At 38.4% G+C, this 21003-nt stretch overlaps 2 protein-coding genes and 1 long non-coding RNA gene across 4 annotated transcripts in view; 2 read left to right on the forward strand and 1 right to left on the reverse strand.

The window, feature by feature from the left end:
* Positions 1-1316: 1316 nt before the first annotated feature.
* On the forward strand, positions 1317-17087 carry LOC308687273 (stereocilin). The gene is made up of 30 exons (XM_081359666.1): positions 1317-1453; positions 1810-1954; positions 2038-3171; positions 3993-4017; positions 4118-4613; positions 5083-5955; positions 6071-6133; positions 6620-6745; positions 7100-7266; positions 7350-7536; positions 7620-7735; positions 7815-7947; positions 8028-8210; positions 8905-8943; positions 9018-9188; positions 9303-9452; positions 9996-10054; positions 10254-10377; positions 10750-10832; positions 10917-11052; positions 12187-12383; positions 12522-12612; positions 12691-12850; positions 12928-13097; positions 13179-13334; positions 13425-13567; positions 13659-13807; positions 13913-14010; positions 16649-16796; positions 16978-17087. The coding sequence occupies exons 2-30, from the start codon at positions 1891-1893 to the stop codon at positions 17064-17066; spliced, it is 5730 nt and encodes a 1909-aa protein (XP_081215792.1). The 5' UTR covers positions 1317-1453; positions 1810-1890; the 3' UTR covers positions 17067-17087.
* Positions 4040-20949, reverse strand: LOC308687285. 2 transcript variants are annotated; one of them, XR_014029723.1, is made up of 4 exons: positions 20656-20949; positions 17858-17932; positions 16554-16700; positions 4040-5901 (listed from the first exon to the last, which is right to left on the reverse strand). It is a non-coding gene; the product is annotated as an uncharacterized lncRNA (long non-coding RNA). The 2 variants fall into 2 exon arrangements; XR_014029724.1 differs by lacking the exon at positions 4040-5901 and adding an exon at positions 11981-13814.
* furina (furin (paired basic amino acid cleaving enzyme) a) overlaps positions 19113-21003 on the forward strand; it is a 90976-nt gene continuing 89085 nt past the window's right edge. Inside the window, exon 1 of the mRNA XM_081359676.1 lies at positions 19113-19609. The gene's annotated coding sequence lies outside the window, so the exon portion shown is untranslated. The remainder of the gene's footprint in view (positions 19610-21003) is intronic.

The raw sequence follows: 21003 nt of genomic DNA on the forward strand, positions 1-21003 counted from the left end.
TGGGCTAACATGCCTGAATAAGTTATGATAGACTTAAGCCTTGAGTTTGTCTACATTAGATCTGCGAGCTCTTTTAACTGTTTTTATTTTTTTTTACAATTCACAGTTATTCAGTTAGACAGCATGCAACAAATACTTTTTTTCCCCTTAGCTATATTTTTGAGCTTTGTTTTTAGTCATATGCATGTCAGAGCAAACAAACAAGCTGACTGCTTTGTGCGATTTGAGTGGAGTTAGTCAAAGGCATGAGGAGTAAAGTTTCTCATTTAATATTCCTGCAGCCAACCGAGCTCCATGCTGCCGAGTGACCGCCGCTCCCTCAGGCATCAATAATACAAGAGGAAGTTATTGTTCCGCTGCAGGCGACAGCAACACAGAATTAAAAGGCTTGTGGGGAGGCTGTGCTAGGCCTTTCACTCAACCCACTCAGGTTTCAGATGCTGTAGACAGGCCTCGGACAAGAGAGAGATGATTTCAAACATCAGTGAAGGGCCTGATTGTGTGGCCCTTAGGGACACTTTTGTTTTATGACAGCTGTAGGCGACCTGCTGGCTGCCACATAAGAAAAACAATACCCATGAGGACAAGGGTACCATTTTATGTCAATGTTGGCGCAGGTGAAAATTACCTCATGAGATGTCAGATTGAGCAATAAAAAAACGGCGTGTAGTGATTCAGTCATGATTAAGTGCTTTATGTAAGCTTTTAAGCGGAAAAAATGTTGATACAATTTTAAAAAAGCACATCAAATTACTAAAATTTTAATGGAAACTGATTTTAAAGCTAATTCAAAATATTAACAGATACATTAATAGTAAATAAATAATACTAAAATAACACTGGCATGTATCATTATAACCATACAGAATAAGTGATATACATTTTTTGGAATATCACCATCAAAAGAACTATTATTCGATTGATTGTTTATTATGCAGCCAATGTGCATTATCTATTGTATATCTACTGTGCTCCATTTTAGCCTCAGTCAAAGTAATGACCTACCTTTGTTACTCCTTTAATCTTAATTACTATGAAATTGCCTTGTGATACAAGAGTATACCCTCTTAAAGTTCCTTGGCCTTTCTCTTTTCTCATATTACATGCCTGAGCCTCTGGCCTCTCACTCCAGCACACAGTCAGCTGGCACATGATGGGACGATGTCGCTGAAACATGAAGCTTTAGCTTTTGAGGATCCAATTGAATCTCAAAGACTTGGAGGGGGAGCGGATCAAAAAGTGACAAATGCTGAGAGAGAGAGAGAGAGAGAGAGAGAGAGAGAGAGAGAGAGAGAGAGAGAGAGAGAGAGAGAGAGAGAGAGAGAGAGAGAGAGAGAGAGAGAGAGAGAGAGAGAGAGAGAGAGAGAGAAATTAGCTCACACTCGCAATCCTAGAGACATCCAATCTATTTTCACAGATACGGACAGGATTAAACAGACACAACAGCTTATATGTAAGTAGCTACTGAAAAAAAATCTAAAAGTGTTTTACAAATGTAGACAATGTCAGAATTGAATGTTTTATTTTTCAAGACTAAATGCATTTAGATAAGTATTACAAAAACCTTTTTAAGTCTAATTTGTGATATCCACATTTAATTATACTAATTAAACGTCTTGTTTTTCAAGACAAAACTGAGAAAGAACAAATTGAAAATAATTGTTTACTATTTATTGTTTTAGACTTGGTTTAGACTTAAAAGTGGCAAACTTTTCTTTGTGAAAGTTTAGCCAAGTGACAGTGGATAGTCATTAAGATTTCATGTGCACTCCACAGTGTGACACTTTACTCTCTGAATGTCTCTGTCAGCTCCTAAAGGAACATAAATGCAGTCTTACAAGGACAACAAAATGACTTTGTCCGTGCTAACTTGAGGCAAAGGAACTTAGGATGGGCAAGTTGGGAATTGTTGTGATTTTGCTTTTACTGGAACAAGTATCAGCCATTGCTGGAGGTAAGACAATTCTGGCTGTTGTTGGTACAATAAAATCAATTTGTTTCACAGTCTAACTTCACTGAATTTTCCTCTCATGTTAGCGAGCAAAAAAGAGGACCAGAAGGAGGCGATTTTAAAAGAGCTTGTTGAGATATGGAGGAAGGGTGGAAGATGGAGTCCACACCGAGCACAGCCACCAGTAGAAATCCAAAAGGATCAACAAATTCATTCCATAGTGAGGAGCATTATGGGAGGTCTCAAGTCTCTAGGTGTCCTGCCAAGGAAAAGCACAAGTCTCCCATCTTTAAACAAAGCCTTCGATCGAAACAGGCTGTCAGGATTCCTTTATAACATCTCCATGTATCTGCAAGAGATGAGCGCAGAGATAGATGATCGTCAGCAACCTTTTAGTGATGACCAGTTTTGGGAGAACCTGCTCTATTCTCTTCTTCAGACTGGAAGGGAAACATCTCTTGGAATATGGGATGGGAAAAGTCCCCCGCGACCCACCTTCAGACTCCAGGATCTGTTTCTGTCGCTCAGGGGAAGCCCACATTGGGATGGACTTCTTGGGTTGGTACAGAGCATTTTGACCCTCACTGAACGCCAGCCTCAAAAACCCATCTTGACTTTTGTTTCTCAGAATTGGAAGACCATCAGCGCCTTGCTTGAAACTGTTCTTCAAGCTATGGTCAGTGGGACGTATGGCCAGGCCGTCGCAGGTCTCCAGGGTTTCATCTGTGTCCTGAAAGGACGAAATGATTGTGCCTTTAACCTAAGCTGGCTTGAGCAGTTCATCAGCTTTATGGAGACCAGGAACTGGAAACCTGTGGTCAGTCTACACCCTGTGAGTGTGGAAAACAATCAAAGAGATTCCACACTCTCTACAGGGCGTTTTAAACCCTTCTTCGTGCCACCCGAGGTGCTTCGTGAGGAGCAGCTCTTGTTGAACAAGTCGGGCACTGATTCAGAGAGCCTTGCTTCTATGCAGGCACTGCTTCTTCAGGCTTTGTCAAGGTCAAACGCAGGAGAAAGGGCAGCACAGTTCGCAGAGCGTAATCCCGCCCTCCTGCAGGGCTTGGATAACCTCAGACATGGATTTCTGCACAATGTTGGCCGCAGTGTGTATAGTAATCTGAGAAGAAAAGTGTCACATATGACCAAGGCACTGCTGGATGATGTAAGCATCATGGTGGGTGAATCACAGTACAGTCATCATGGAAGATGTTCCGTAGGCAAGTATAGTCCGGCTGTTTTTTTAGCCTTTAACAGGCTCTAGCACAGGGTTTCTCAAACTCGGTCCTGGAGGGCCACTGTCCTGCACAGTTTAGCTCCAACCCTGATCAAACACACCTAGCTGTGAGTTTCTAGTGATCCTGAAGACATTGATTAGCTTGCTTAGGTGTGTTTGATCAGGGTTGGAGCTAAACTGTGCAGGACAGTGGCCCTCCAGGACCGAGTTTGAGAAACCCTGCTCTATGGTGCATGTAGTTAACCTGTAACATTCATTATCTAATGAACTTGGATTCATGATCTCCCTATCTTGTTCTGTCTGCAAGGCCTATAAGCCTTCAAACATCAAAACTTTCAAACAAGACTTTAAGCATAATTTTAAGTTCTTGACAAACTATGCTTATCGAGTTAAAAATTACAGCCATCTTTCCATTTCATTTTGATTCTACTTTTCTACATACAAATTCAAATTACAGTTCTGCATCCTTTTTGCTACTTCAATTCAAACGTAAGTCATTTAATTTTAAAAAGCAATCTCAATTATATTCTAAACGTGGCACAACCCTGACTGAAATCACAATGGCATTGTTAGTCACTAACCAGATCTTCTATAGCCTGGATAATTTCCTCTGTCTTTTATGCTGGTAACCGTACTCTCCTGGTATTATGTGCACAGCTATGCTGTTACATCAAGGCCAATTGTATAATACAGTGCGTGGCTCTCCATTTTCCTCAATTAATCAAGTGTCAGTGTTCAGCGATCATCTGTGATTTGTTTCAATAATCTATTCACCCATAACTTTTCCATTGTTTCTTTGTAAAGGTGACCTCAGGCAGCTAATATTGTGGTAAGTGTCACAAGAATCAGAAACATTTCTACTCATTTATTTCTAAGTGTATAAAGAAGATTATCATAAATTAACAGAGTTTTTTGTCATCTTTGTACAGGGGAATTAGACATAACTTGACATGGAACGCTCAAGCGATGGGTTTCAGGTCAGATGGTTTACCCAGAATGCCGTCTTTAATGACCTGCCCCTCTCCAGAAGAAGAAACAAGGACTTTGAAACCTCAGCACTCATCTAGAAGGCCTAAACTTCACAAATCCCAGCTAAAAGTCCATGAGCAGAGTGATTCAAACCCCTCACTTTCAGCAGAGATTCTAGAAGCTGCCTGTAATGCCTCTATCCCTGGTCTCACTGGGGTCTCAAATTTTACCGTCTTCCTCTACTGCAATCTTTTTGATGGAGAGGGTGGCTCAGAGGACTCTGAAGTCAACCATTATGGGGTAGACCTGCACGCAACCTGCTCCGATGCTGCTTGGTACCTCTCGGCAGCTGAGGAAGATTTTCTTTGGGCTCACGTTTGCAGCGAATACTTCACTCACGAATTTAACAAAACAGTGTGTGCCAACTCTACATTCTGGCTGCAACATGCACATAAGGTAAATTGAGCTACATTTAGTTTATGTTTCCGGGAAAATTCTGTCATCGTTTACTCACCATAACGTCGTTTCAAACCCATAAGACTTCGAAACACAAATTAAGATATATTTTAAATAAAACTTGTCAGGTTTCTGTCTCTCCATCGAAAGCACAGGTAATCCAAAACGGTTTTGTGGTCATTTAGCGGTTTAATCCAAGTTTTGTGAAGAGACACGACCCCTTTATATGATGAACAGATTTAATTTAGTCTTTTATTTTCATGTAAACAGTGTTCAACACACATACATAAAGCACTTCACATATAATAAACATGGAAGCTCAAACGGATTTGCTGCGTGAGAGCCAATGAAGTTTGTTCTAGTGTGCGACACACAAGCTGTGTTGGTGCGCTCAATGTGTGTGTGTTTATATGTGATTAAACACCTAAATTAAATCTCCCTGAATTGCTTTTCTGTGAAATTTTCTCAGGTAGAATCTACAAGGGATTACCATTACCTCAACCAGTCAAGTATTGATGACCTCTGTCTTCAGCTTTCCAACGATGTTTCTGGGGGATCTCCTCCAGACGCCACCGAGGATTGCTTAGCACTGCTAAGCAGCAAAACTCTAACTGCCCAGGATTTTAGAAGGTGTTTTCTGCCCAATAACACAGCCCTTATTGCCTCTTTGTGCGGAAATGAGTCATCTCAGATGCCTCAAGATGGGAGCTGGGCGGCGGAGTACTGCTCCAAAGTCTCTTATGGTGTCTACATAGACAACTGTGACTTCTCAAACTGGAAGGCAGAGCAATTTATGAACTTCACCGCCCTTGAACTTTGCAGCAGTAAAGCTGGTTTGAAGGACTCTATTTGCAAAAACACCACACTGTACCTAACATTAGTTCTAAAGCTGCCTTCGCTCTTAGATTACTGTTTGAACTCTGAAGAAACACAGGGCGCCAAGTGTGTCCTCCAGAAGCTGTTTGACATGCTGCCAGCACCATATGACTTTGACACTTCTCAACTTTGTGTGAACCCATTTCCCGTTCTACAAGAAGCCATTCATAAGCTCACTCTATGCGAAGGAGTAATGGATGAACGTACGGGTTGGTTGGCTACAGTAAGCTATGTGCTTCGAGTGTTGGACTTTGTGGTAGGGCTCTCAGCGGGTTTGGAGGAGGGAGAACTGGAGGTGCGTCAGGGCCTGGGTCAGGCCATTCTTCTGTCCAGCCTCCAGGACAATGCTTCCTTCTGGGCCACTCTACGGCCAGACGCATCCTTAAGTGTCCTTCACACTGTTGCCGTCTACCTGAAGAGAGAGCAAAACTCTACCTTAAAAGAAGACCTTTTAAGCTGTTTCAGTGTATGTCTTGCATTGAAAAGTTGCATAACTTCCAATGCTAGTACAAGTAGTATTTTATTATCATATTACCATGCTGCTTGATGCATTCAGTTTCAAAGTCTTTTCTCCCCAGCAGCCTGTCCTGTGGGATCTTATTCAGAGGGGAGGCAACTCTTCTGCTTTAAGATTTTTAATGCAGGTATAACTCATTATCTTGGATGGTAACTTACCTAGTCAGTTCAACCAAAGGGGTTTCAAACTTTTTTTATTGCAAGAGAGTCCTAAATGTTATAATCCCCATTTTTAAAATATGAAGATAGCTATAAATATGTTCATGTAAAGACCTATTTTTAATATGTGAGAAAATTGTGTGTGATATAAAGACATGTTGACTCCATAATTATCATTTTGCTAAAACTAGAAGAAATTATTAAAATATAATAAAATTTCAATATAGTTATTTTACATTTTTCTGCATAACCAAGTTTGAAAACCCTTGAGTTAAACCCAATTAAGACCCAACATATAAAATATAGTTCTTATCACTTTCCATACTGTTGTTTCTTGAAGCTAGTTTGTAAGAAGTTAATAAATTAAACCCTGTTACAGATGTTTCTTGCAAAACTGCACTATTTTGTCAGTATACATTTGTCAATATCTAATGCTGACATTTATATACTCCAAGGAGTATCTACAGATGCCTAGAGAGAGTATTCGCAGTGTAGTTCTGTCGGCAGAAAAAGATGCTGTGAAAAGATTCCTTTCCCAAGTTCATCAGAGTTGGGATCAACTTCACGTGGAAACTATACAGGTGAACAAAAACATTATTTTACATGATTGAGCTCATTTTAGATGTTATTCCAAAAGAGTGAGATCTGGACGAAACTGATAAGCTGATAATTTTCATGTTATGGCTGAGATAAAGTCATATAATGTTCATTTCAAATTCAAATGATTTATGAAGTGAATTAAAATTCTGGCCTATACTGATAATTTGTTTTTTGACAGTAAAACAGTAAAAACCAAAATCAAGTAATTTTTTTGCATTGCAACACTATAATGAACAGTATGACTTAACCAACAGTATCAGTTAACCAATATAATACCAATTTATCATTTATCCCTACTTAGGAGTTTATGTACATTCAACTGGTGTCATTCACAGGTCTCTCCAAAAGAACAAGAGGCCATGGAAACCATGACAGCTGCTTTCATTCACAAGTTTCCACGTGTCACACCAGAACTTTTCATCGACCTTTCCCAATTTATACCATACATGTCTGTCTCTGACATTATGACCTTCCCTGCCTCTCTCATGGTCAATGAAAGTGTGTAAGTGGATCATACAGAAATTATATCCTCATAATTCAGTTCTCCACATGTTCATGATTTCAACTCTTGTTCAATCGCTCCAGACTGATGGCTATTAGGGATCACAGCTCTGAGATGAAGTCTCCACAAAAACAAGCCTTCGTAAAGCGCCTGTTGCAGTCCAGCGAAGCTGGAGATGTCCCTACATGGCCTCCATACTTCCTCAGCTCCATTCTACCCTTACTTCCACATCTCCCAGTCAGTCACTTTCAGCAGCTCACATCTCAACAAGTAAGTAACGGCTCCTTCAGGGAATCCTACTTTTTTTCCTTTTACTATTCACATGCTGAAAGTTACATCTGAATGTTTGACAGCTCATGCCCTTAATGGAGATGCTGGGGAACAGCAGTTTGGATGCCACAAGGGGGCACCATGTACTTCGTTCTGTCTTTGGCAGGGGGAAGAACCTGACGAGTGAGAACATAATGAGGTACAGATTCAAGTTCAATATCATTTGACATTAAATAACAAGTACAAAACAAAACAAAACACCATGTTTCTCACAACAGGTTAGGAGTTCTTGTATGTTACCTTGACTCTGAGGACTTACAGCTGCTATTGTCTTCATCAAATCTCTCACCCATCCTGTGGCAGCAGCTGGCTCGATGTGTGTCAGAGGGACACGTCAGTGGAAGTGGCAGAGTGAGACTTTATTTTTTAGATGTAATGCATTGAATAATAATGTTTGAAGTGTAATTTATTTAGATTTATTTTATCTGCAGCTGTCTCACTGGCTTGGAATGGCCCTTAAATCTTTAAATGCCAGCATCTTATCAGCTTCGGCAATGGCCTCATTACATGGTATGTTGCCACAAATGGGCGCAACATTTTTGGAGCCGTTGTCCTCAAGCGAGTTGTTGGATCTGGTAACTCTGCCAGACATGCCAACTTTCCCACCTGCACAGGTAAGCATATTAGAATGCAGGGTTGTGCAATATTCAGAAGTGAATTGAGAAGGCCTTTTAAATTCCAATTCAATTCCTGAATTTGAACAACAGGCAGAATTGTAGAATTATATAAATTTTTAACTTGACAAGCAAAGTTTGTCAAGACAGATTGAATTATGGATGAAAGACAGATATATACAGATAGAATGACAAATAGATAGAACAACTAAATGATGTATGGATGGATAGATAGAGTTCTATTCCTTTTCAAATTCCAACTCATGAATGAACTCTTCACATTTTCAGAGTTTTCAGAGAACGGAAACTACAACAAATATTAATTTTGCAATCCCATTTGATCCAATTGCAAAATTTTAATATCTAAAATAGCATTTCTATGACTTTCCAAAAGTAGAAAAAAAATACAGAGAGCTTGATTACGGTGGCCATGGTAATATAACGCAATGTATATTGTTATAAATGTACATCGAAATTTTTTTAAAATATTAATATAACTTTGCTAGATTTAAGATGTTAGTAACTGTGCAAACACATCATCACATTCTGTGAAAAGGGTCCATTGGGCAGATGCCAATTTCTCAATTCTGAATTTTGCACAACCCTGATAGAATGATATTGTATTTAGTCACTGGAAGTGCATTACATAATTTCACCCATATATTATAACTATTTTCCATTTCTTTAAATGCAGGCATTCCAGATACTGAACAAAATAGCAGAAGAAACAAATGTAAGCTGTATACCAGACTAATTATGATACTTATTTTAAGTGAGTCTTGTGTTCACAGTCTCAATCCTGTTTAGTTCAGTGCCAACACACTCTGCAGATTGAAGCCATTGTTCCTGGGTCTGGGGCCTTCTTTCTTGAGAACGTTGGTTGTACCTGAGTCTACACCTGATTGTCGGTGTTGGAGTTCCCTGCTGTCTGACCTGCAACCTGCTCATCGAGCGATGGTCTATTTTGCACTCCAACAGGTTTGAACTTCTGCTTGTATTTTAGACTAAACAATCTCCAATTTGCCATTTGTGCGTATGCATTAGATTTGGTTTGGTCTGTTGGTGCATGAAAACATTTTCGTTTGTTTGAAGGCTCTGGAACGCACATCTGTACATATAACACAGCAACTGCAGTGTCTTCTTCCATTCGTCTCATTGAAGAAATTAATGTCAGATCTAAATGGAGAGACAGTTCTTCAACACATATCTCTGTATAAGCATATGCCCTGGTCTCATCAACAGGTACAACCCTAATTTCATACCTTTGGTTTTAGCAAGCTTGCTTTTTTTCTAGTTCACAAACTCTTGTATTGGATGTATGAAAACAGACATTTTGTAAGCCTTCAGCTAACACTGTCCAGAGGCATCAGACTTTGGTAATGTTAAATGTAAATTAAACATATTTGATTTACATATATGTATTATTTCGCCCCTTAATTGCATAAAAGCATTTTTAGGAAATGATGTAAGCACTTGGTGTTCAGTTCTAGCACACTGTACATTACATTCAGTGCCCTCTACTGTGCTTGCCAGACAAAGCTGATCTCAAGTTCTTTGATGGCTTATTTGTCATGCTTCAAAGGAGCCTTTCAGTAAATTAATAATCTGAGCCCCTCTACTGTCATCAAGCAAATTGATTTTAATGTGGTACAATAGCCTCCACCAGGCAATATAAATTAATAATCACCCACATTAAAGAGACTTTGTCTCAGCCAAAAGTGTATCAGATACTACCTTGAGGGCGATCCAGTTTCTCAGACTCACTTGTTGTATTTGACACAACAGGCTCAAATGCTGTTCAAAATGATTCAGCAGACCGTAAACATCACAAGAGAGACACTACTGTAAGTCATAACAAGCATTACTAAACTTTATGATTGTTGAATGGTCAACTAGCCTTACCATCTATTTGCTTTGGAAATTCATGCTGGTCTTTAGTCTGGAACTAAACATCTATAGCACAGATATTATGCATTGTCTTTGGATTTGGATTGTTTTGAAATGTAATAACATTCTTACAAAAATGTTTATTTCCCACTGAAGAGATTTAGGTCGTATTGCAGGTGGGATGAGCTGTGATTGGCTGAAGCTATGGGTAAATGAGTCAGGCTTCTCCGAATTGTTGCAGTTCCTCACTAAATTGCCAGGAGGACTTCGATCTGGTTTGGTAACTAAGAATATGAGAAACAATCTTTTTAATATACACAATACCATTAAAATTTACACAATACATGACCATCAATGTAAAGCAACTTTAAAACAATCTGTATTGTAAAAAGCGCTTTATAAATGAAGGTGACTTGACTTGACTTAAAAGCCTTTGCTGTCCTAATGTAAAATGCAGAGTTTATAATATTTTTGATTAAGTAATATAACTGTATAATCAAATGATTTAACATCGCTCATGGTACTTTAAGTAATTTGCCTCATTTATGTTTTTCATTATGAAAGCATATGACTCAACTGAAGGAACATTACCATGTCTGTATTAGACATGCAAATGGAAAGAAAATAAAGAATTGATGTTATGTTTCAATAGAGGAAATGCATTGTGGTGGAGCTACGGAAACAGCCCGATATTGATCTAAATGACTTGGACCCCTCATTTGCTGCAAGATTACCGTAAGATCAGCAGTTGATTACCCAGCATCTCATTTGTTCGTTCTTTTACTTGCAGGGTCTTATTGATGTATTTTTGTCTCACAGGTTGACCATGATGGAGCACCTGTCTAACTCCTCATTCTTAAGTGTTCTAGACTATGTTCAACAACACTTTATTGACTTTCTGCAGCTACCACGACACAAGCAAACGGCCTTAGCTGAGAAAGCTGTCGATGTACTCGTAAGAGCGAAATCATTGCAGTTGTTCAAAATTTCATGACTGAATCCAATGCAGCGGAGGAGTTTTTAAAAGCTTCACAGTGACCCAGATGAATGTGATCTCATCCAGTTACTGTTTTAGGTGGACAAAAGTCACCAAATGATTGTTTTCATTTTCAAATAATTGAAATCCAATTTTATTGTTGCAAAATGCAGAAATGCATTTCCAAAAATGTGGAATATATATGGATGTGGTTTGGATGGCTATTGACTACCATTCAAAAGTTTGGAGGGGTTTTTTGTAACATTTTTGAAAGAAGTCTCTTATGTTTGGAAGTTTGTTACACCACTAAATAAGTTTTGAAAATTGTACTTTTTATCTCACAATTCTGACATTTTTCTTGCAATTCCGATTTTTTCCTCAGAATTGCGTGACATGAATTCACAATTGTGTTATAAAGTCAGAACTGTGAGATATAAACTCGCAATTCATAAACATAAGAAATGTTTCTTGAGCATCAAATCAGCATATTAAAATGATTTCTGATTGATCATGTGACACTGAAAACTGGAGTAGGCTAATAGCTGTTTTGCTGTTTTATTACAGAAATAAATTAAATCGTAAAAATAGAATAAAATAGAAAACAGCTATTTTAAATTGTAGGACTTTATAACTTGAAATTGCAAGTTTATATCTCACAATTCTGAAAAAAAAGTTAGGATTGCAAGTTATAAACCCGCAATTGTGAGTTATAAAGTCCTACAATTTAAAATAGCTGTTTTCTAATTTATTCTATTTTACGATGTAATTTATTTCTGTAATTGCAAAACAGCTATTAGTCTACTCCAGTTTTTAGTGTCACATGATCAATCAGAAATCATTTTAATATGCTGATTTGATGCTCAAGAAACATTTCTTATTATTATCAATGTAACATTGTCAAAAATTATAAATGTCTTTACTGTCACTTTTAATAAATTTGATGCACAATATTGCGTAAATGCTTAATATTTCAAAGAAAATCTTACTGACCCTAAACAATTAAACAATAGTGTAAATCAAGTAAAATATGCCAAATAACCATGTTGTACAGACTTAGATAATATAAATTGTAATCAAAATTCCTACTTTCCATCCTTTTGTCTCCATTGATAGGGCATCTCTGAAGACGGTCTCACTGGGTCCTACATTGACATGCTCGGCCCTCTTCTGCCGTTCCTGGACAGTGATGTGTTGTCTCATATGGACAGAGAGGCCCTTAAACTACAACTGGAGGAGCTAAAACAATATTGCTTTCCCTCTGACACCTTCACACAAATATCAGCTTTACTTACAGAGAGGAGCATGCTGGGGTGAGATAAAGTTGTTCCATTTTCATTTAGTTGACAACCTCTTTGTTCTGTCTTCAACTGCAAAAATGTAGTTCCTCATTGAGCAAGCAAAATACATCTTTATTGGGAATTTGACAAAGTCCCTGTTGTTTGCAACAGAGAACCAAAAACATGGACCGTTGGGGATGTTGAGCATGTGGGAAGACTTCTGTTCACCCTTTCACCTCAGCAGATAAGATCCCTACCACTGGTAAAGGGAAACACATGCCTATCCATTCGACCAATGCTCAGCTTTCATCACATTGATCTTCAAAATTTTTCCTTCAAGGTTGATTTAGGTAGAGACACAGTTGAACAGGTTCTGATGAGCCAGTGGCTTTGGAAAAACAGTGAAGTGGGAAAGGCTTGTTTGGACCTGAAAGGACTACGAGAAAAGATGAATGGTCTCCTCCACAGGATCATTAAAGGTCAATGGTGGATGAGAAGGGGTGAGTTGTGTACAGAATCCATCTGATGTTATTTGTGACCTCTTCGGATTGGTAAATCATATATTGTTGCTTACTAGGGCCCATCCCAAGCTGTGCAGACATTAAAGGGACATTTCCCTCGGCCTGGAGGTCCTATCAGCTGAATCGAATGAAGAGGAGGGAGCTGAAGACATGTGTTGAGTTCATTGGTCAGGATGACACACTTGACGCAGAACAACGTGAAGCACTTTGGATGGAACTCAGACCAGTTAAGCCGCTTGTGCTTGTCCAAATGCTGTTGTTCAATGATTATTCAATGTTTTTTTTCACACAACAACTATCATCTTAGGTGTATAAACCAGTGAAGCAGCTTAAACCAGAGCAGGTGTTGGAACTGGGTTGCATAGTGACCGAGATGGGGGAAAGAGAGCTACAGGCTGTCAACTTGTCCAGTCTGGCGGTGGTGGCCCATCTTGGAGACCTCAATGGGTGGAGCACAAAGAAAGTATGTTTTTACAGTTGTTCGGATTAGCCTGATATCATAAACAGGGAAGATACTGTACTTAACTTCTATTTTTTATTTTTTATTTTACAGATGAGAGCAGTTGTCCTTGGCATAATGAAGCGATTTCAACGGAAGCCTGAAGAACTTGATGTAGTGGAGCTTGTTTCCCTTGGACATCTGCTTTGTGGCTTCAGTTCCTCTGAAATTTCCCGTCTAGATCCTTTCAACCTAAGGTCAGTGGACAAATCTATGTACACAATCCAAAATGTAATATGATTCACCTTAAAATCTTTGAAAGCATTGTGTTGTGTTTGTGCCCATTAGTGTGGCCGCTTTGTTTCTGAGGGAGATGGTACTGCCGTGTTCTGAGCAACAGACCGAGGCGCTGACGTCACGCCTATCCAATCCTCTGGGCTTCGGTCCAGTCAGCAGCTGGGGCTCTGAGGTCTTCACTGAGATTGGAACTTTGGCAGGTACTGACTGTGGATTCGATTACAATCGGTTCAATGGACAATATACACATGCCAAAATGGGCAGGCTCCTAAAACGAATAAGACAAATTGATTCTCTGTCCTCAGCTGGTCTGGAAGATATGGTATTGTCTGCACTTATAAAAGAGCAAGTGGAAGGACTGACGCCAACAGCAATAACCTTAATACCTCCAAGAAAACTGTCTGTGAGTGATGGATATTTATGCTTTCATTTATTTTCTTTCATTTGGCATCCTTCTGTCCATTGTTACACTTTAATAGTTAATTAATCATCTACAGTAACAACCTTAGTGAGGTAGACTACTTTATGTATGTTTTCTCTCATATTTGTCGTATCTGTCTATTGTCAATAGTTTAGAATTGTTTGAAGCATAGATCATACAGAAGTCACTTTCAAGCAGCTTTTTCTTGGGCAACGAAACAAAAACACACAACAACCCTTTGCGAAATCTGCATGGGGAAATCCTAATGCGCAATTCTTAATCGCATGGATTCCTATTAAAATGACTGTATTTCATCCGCAAAATTCACAGAAAAACGGTAAACACTTTTAGAAAGTTTGTACGTTAAAACAGTTCAATTCTTCCCATCTACAGCGCCCCTGCTACAGCCATATACATTCAGATAAATGTTTAGGCCATGGTTTCACATAAACTCTTTCCCCACCATTGACGAGTTCTGTCATCTTCTATGAGAAAACACTTCCCTGACATTGATGAGATTTTTACGGCTAATACTGTTATAAGGTAGGGGGCGCTATTACACATCTCCTAAATGAGTACATCTCTCCAGATCAAAACACAGGCAAAGAAGCAGCAAAATGAGTGATCTCATATGTAAGCAGATGAATATGAAAAATAATGCGATCATCAACAATAAACAGCATAAATTTCTGAATGAAATGTCATCCCAGGAAGTTGTATAGGACTGTGCAAGGTCTAGGGGTGTTGATGGACTCGATCTACTCCATCTGTGTTTTGATCATAGTAATGAATCTGATCCAGGTGTAGTCTTTGACAAAAACGTGACTTTCTCAGCTTTTTGCTCAGAATGTTGCTTTTTTATGAAACTTATGAAATATTCATAAAACAATATATTCTGGGGGCCATGAAATTTTTGTGAAAATGACCCAAAATGCTGGCAACTTAAAAAAATAGAAATGCTAGCTGGAAAGAGTTAGGATGCCATGTCTGGATTAAAATAGCCCCACAGGTCTGGAAACTCATGCATTCTGTTGTTTTTGAATGCAGTTACGTCTTATGAAAATACCCCCTAAGGCCCTATTTACACATGGTTTACTACGATGCGTTTTGGGCGTTCGGATCACAAGTAGACGAGGGAGACACATTTCCGTTTACAACTGGTGTTTTAATCTCTATTGCCCACTTTCAACCACTTCTGTCCTGATTTCAAGAGGAGGGTCTATGGGTGGGTAAATCTATGGGCTTTTTCCGATCTTTTGATCTAATGGACAAAATTAGCTTGCGTAATTTACATATGAATACACGACCAGAGACAATGGAAAAACATGCAAAGAGCAGCAGCTTTTGTTTCTGTTCCGATAGCCGCAAAACCACAGTGAAGGCGTGTTAGAAATCAGGAATGGTCAGAGAACATTGTGCTTGGTACCTTTTTCGTCTTCAAACCAAACTTGGGTCTTCAGCCGACAAAGTTTAAATCCCATGCTTCCCATCATGTTTACTCATTAAGTCCGTAGGTGGACTTTTGTGTCTGTTCCTGTTCAATCGCATTCGACCACATGAGCGTCTACACTACAAAGCTATCCGATCTAATGCGTTTTCGACTACCTCTGGAAGTGGTCGAAAGTTTCAGACCCCATTTACACCTGTATTTAGCGTTGTCCACCTGTGATCCGATCAACGAAAACGCATCTTAATACCAGGTTTAAACCGAGCCAAAGAGAAGCATCTGAGCAGAATCAGGTGAACCCCAAACCAACATAATTGTGGAGGTCATCCTCCAGTTAAAGGAGAACTCCGGTCAATTTTAACATTGAGTAAATTTGGTGTGCTGTCAGTACAGAGAACAACGACAAAAATCGGTGTTGCCTACACCGTGTTATCCTCTTTTTAAAATGTGCACCCTGTTGACTTCAATGGGGCAAGTTTTAAACCTGCTTTTAGCCTCTTAACATCCTTGATGTGTCATTACAAGTGCACAGCCATGTTGAGTGATTCCTTCAGAGTGATCACGGGTGAATCTGACTGCAGTAGATGTGAAAGATATTAATAAAAATGATGTTATTTCAGCCAGCGCACATACCTGTATTTACATCCTGTTTTCGGTCGAAGTCCACAGTAGTCGATTGTCGAGTTCACGCGCGTGATCATAGGTAACTAAAACTATGCGCGTGAACTCAACAATCGACTACTGTGGACTTCGGGCACTTGTAATGACACATCAAGGATGTTAAGAGGCTAAAAGCTGGTTTTAAACTTGCCCCATTGAAGTCAACAGGGCGCAAATTTTAAAAAGAGGATAACACGGTGTAGGCAACACCTATTTTTGTCGTTGTTCTCTGTACTGACAGCACTCCAAATTTACAAAAAAAAATTAAAATTGACCGGAGTTCTCCTTTAAGGTCAATTACTCGATTAGTTGGTTGGTGGGTTGTTTAAGCGACCCAGCTGCTAGCTGTTTTTTTAAAAAAAATATACAATATTTGTACTGGGCCTTAAAGGGCATTTATGTTTCTTAGATGACTTACCTGAAACTAAGAGCTTCCAACCAAAGATCAACGTAAGTAAGATCCCGAATCTCTGCCAACAGTTGTTCATCAGACATGCGTCTCATTATTTTCAGGTGGTATTCAGTGCCACGCAGCTGTCTTGGCTGAGCTCTGAACAAGCGTGTGCTGTGACAGAGGAGCAGTGGGCAGAATTAGACAGTGAACAAAGGCAAGCACTTGGCATGGCCCAGTATGAAGGCGAACTCATGCTTGAGCACAGAGGTAAGCAGTACCGTTCTAGTTCAAACCATTCTTTTCAGATGATCTTAGAACAGCTTAACCTCCTGTCATGCAGTTATTTTAATCCTTAAATAAATATATCTTGGTAGTTAGAAAGGATTGCATATAGTTGTCAGTAGTCATAACTCTGTCATTTTACTAACCAATATATTTGTCTCTGCAGGCAGGAACCAGGCTCCATCGTTATGGTTTGCCAGCAGCTTTACAAAATGTTTATTACTTTTTGTCTGCACATTGTGGATTCTATTATAAAGATTATTACCTATAAGGATATTTATTTGTTCCTCTTTATTGAATTCTTACTTTTATAATTAAAGGTCAACTCAAGCACAAAACTAACATTTTACATCATTTACAAATAAATTCATTCGTGCATGTTTACATTTTTTTAATGTTTTTTTTTTTGACCTCACAACTTTTTTTTTTTTGAATTCACAACTGGTCCTTCCGGTGAAACCGACAGACTTCACTCTGATGATATATGCAAGACTTTTCCAATAATTTAGTCTCTTGCATGGTTCTATATACACAGATTCATCTGATTCAGTAATGCACAAATAAACAAGCCAGATTCTCTTTTTTTCTGTGCACTATATGAAAAAATGCATTAATTTTAAGTTTATGTCCAAGACTTTTCCAAACAAATCTAATAAGAATGTTTCTTTTCATAATTGCAGACAGAACTGTAGCTTTTAGATAAAGGGCAAAATCATTTCAAAGTTTCTAATGCATTCATAATGATATACAGTTAGCTACGAACTGTCCATCTACATAATGAATTGTCAGTCCATTGAATTGCCTTTCACAAAGATCACTGACAAATAAAACAGCTTGACCTTTGGTCAACAAAAGAACGATGCTTGAATATTACAATTATGACAAGCAAGAAGGGAAATATGAAATATACACTTTGAAACGTGATCCCAGTTGACGTGACCATAATGAGTTTGGGCTTCAGGAGCTTCATTATCTGGATCATTAAGTCAGCTGTGGTTAGATGTTCCAAATCTAATTGATGGGTGCGCGAGAGAGGAAGCACTTACCCGCCTAATTTGCATTCCAACTTGAAGGGCTGCTTTTCATCATCGTACTCAAGGAGTGGTGAGACTGCTGTTGTGCTTAATAAGAAAATTAACATATTTAATTTTTGTAAAAAAAAAATTAAAATAAAAAAATACTCAAGAGTTCCATGATCAAGTTTATGTTAAAATAAAGAAGAATTATCAAATACCAGTTGTGGTCTATTCTGCGAAGTTCGAACACAATCCAACACGTTTTAGGTTTTAATGTGAACTGCGCATGCGCGTTTACCCCCGCAAACGTTGTAGCATAAAACAGCACATCCATACAGAATAATTTTTTTTTATATATATTTTCCCTTTACAGCTTCCCCAACCTTCCAGACTACACACACACATATTTCTGGTTTACTATCCTTGTGGGGACTCTCTATAGACGTAATGGTTTTTATACTGTAAAAACTGTGTTCTATCCCCTTACACTAACCCTACCCCTAAACCTACCCATCACAGAAAACTTTCTGCATTTTTACATTTCTAAAAAAACTCATTCTGCATGATTTATAAGCTTGTTTACCCATGGGGACCTCAATTTAGGTCCCCACTGTGACACGAGTCCCCATGAGTCTGTGTGCATTCAGGTTGAAGTCCCCACCGGGATAGAAAAACAGGTACACACACACACACACACACACACACACACACACACACACACACACACACACACACACACACACACACACACACACACACACACACACACACACACACACACACACATATCATTCCTATGTCTACATTTTTCATGTTCCTATCATCATACATGTAATATAAAATCAATCAATTAAAGCATGAAATTATATTAGTTGGTTTTCTTTTATCAACATACCACACTTAAGTAAACACGGGGTGCATTGGGTCACATGGGGATAGATGGTAGATGGTATAATTACATAACGTGAAAAACTATCAGTTTATTACTTTTTTGCAGTGAATGGTTTATTATGTGCTTCGTTTTCCTTAGATAGTAGGCTAAAACATAATTATGTAAGTTTACTTCAATTTGAATGGACACAAACCAGCAAACTTTTAATAAACATGATATAAAAATTACATTCAAATCATACAATATTTATATTGTAAGTACTTTGATTTTTTATGTATATTTTTTTAATATCGCGTTTTTAAAGTGAACTGCGCACAGGTTTCCACTAGATGGCGCCAGAAAACCAAACACCGCGTGACGCGCTCAAGTGGACGCGTCCTGACGTCGCTTCTCATTGCGTATGTGTGTGACGTATTTCCTGAGAAGCAGTACGTAGACATATCTCCAGTACAGTCCCCTGGATAGATGTGTATTTTTTTTTATATCTTGTTTGTTTACTTGATTCCGCCGTTTTGAAACGTTCCAGCATGCGTACGTAACTATGTTGGCGTATCGGCCCAAAGGTGGCACAGACGAACCGGGTCTCAGTGATGCCTTAGCGTCGCGTTACGTGCGACCGAGCGAGCAAACCTATCGCAAAGTTTCCCTATTGTACAGTAGATGAGTGCGCGTGGAGTTTAGGACAGTCCAGGTCGTCAGGACATTTCATTCTGTCCTCTTGACAACACTACTTCGTCGGTCTCTTGAGTTTGGCTTTGTTTTTGGGACTGCATTTGTCGTCAGTCAAACACGGAGGACTTTTCGTCTCGTCGTGTCCGTGGACAGGTTTTACGTTAGTGGATTTACGTCGTGTCCTAGGAAACGGAAGATTAGACGCTGATGCTGTTGAGGTGAGATATTCATTCAGTAGTAGTTATGAAGTAAACAAGAAGGTGGTTTAGGCTTGTGACTTGTTCCGCACTAGAGTAACGTTAAGTAGTCTACAAACTTACGTGAACCACATACGATTGTTTTATAACTAACTAACTTACCTCTTTGAATGCTTACCTTCGTCTGAAAACAATATCATGTTCTATTGTATAGACTTATTTTTTAAAAAGACACACAGCCGCTGCATACATTTATAAATAAATTATAATATCTTTATAAATTAAACATACAGTTCCACCTAAAAGTATCTGGACACTTAATAAAACGTAATTTCATTGCGATATGGATATTAATTGGTTTCATATTTTATTTATTTTTTAAAACAACACGAACACATTTTACATTCAACACATTTCTCAATTTAATTTATAGGTTATTTAGATTTTAAATGAGGACAAAAATAAATGATATTTGGACAAGTTATGTTAACATTTTTGTTGTCAACCTCACTAGTGTTTGCACACCTAAAATTTGTGCATGCTGTTTTTGTGCTTTTTTGCTTTTTTGTCTAAAACTTGCATTACAACTTTATATTTTTATCATTTAGACTTATTTACTGCTATTCATATTATTCATTTATAGCTGTCTTGTTGACAATAACATGACATGATTGTTTTTGACAAATAAAACAAGAATAAAACTAATTAACTAAGAGTTGATTTTGATACCTAAAAGTCCAGTTGAATAAAAGTTAAATTACAAAAATGTCTCAGAAAATTAGTTCTGAGAAAAGCATAATTTGTTTGCAGATACCAACTGGTTTGATCTTTTGCTGTCTAATTCAGTTTCACTCTTTTTTTAAGTGATTATATACCATTTGGAAATGGTCACACAGTCATTTATAAATGTGTGCTGTTGTTGTAAGGTGGAGCGTTCAACTTTTTAAATATAATTTAAATTATTTGTATCAAAGTAAAGTGCTGTGATCCCGATGTTAAAGTTGTCCTGTTTCTCTTTTTATTTTATTCTATTAGCCAAAAAAAAAGAAAAAAAAAAGTGATCATACTTGCATTCTTTTTCCTCATGAGACTAATGTTTCATCCATTACCAATCCCAGTGTCATCCTTGCCAGGAAACAAAAGTTTGCCTCTTCTTTGGAAAAAGCATTCACTTGTGTTTTGAAATGAAGAATGGATTGCATATGTACAGCTGTCAGATAACATTTAGATTCCCTTTAATTCTCAGATAAAATGGGCTTCTAAAAGTCCCACAAGTTGCATCCTGTCTTGAGTTTTTCTTTCCCAAGTGGTCCGCACTTACTGTCAGTCGTCTCATTGCCGGTTTCCTCTCCCTGTTAAGTGTTAACCATGTTGTGATGTCATGAGTGGGTGTACTTTGAGATCAGGGCTGGCAC

This window comes from Scardinius erythrophthalmus (genome assembly GCF_964197995.2).
Source record: "Scardinius erythrophthalmus genome assembly, chromosome: 2".
Lineage (NCBI taxonomy): Eukaryota > Metazoa > Chordata > Actinopteri > Cypriniformes > Leuciscidae > Scardinius > Scardinius erythrophthalmus.

Bases quoted from the DNA above. Each gene is read 5' to 3' on its own strand.
- LOC308687273 (XM_081359666.1), top strand. From the start codon at position 1,891: ATGGGCAAGTTGGGAATTGTTGTGATTTTGCTTTTACTGGAACAAGTA. The intron at 4,018-4,117 runs GTAAGTGTCACA...ATCTTTGTACAG, and splicing joins CTCAGGCAGCTAATATTGTG to GGGAATTAGACATAACTTGA. The intron at 6,746-7,099 runs GTGAACAAAAAC...TGTCATTCACAG, and splicing joins TTCACGTGGAAACTATACAG to GTCTCTCCAAAAGAACAAGA.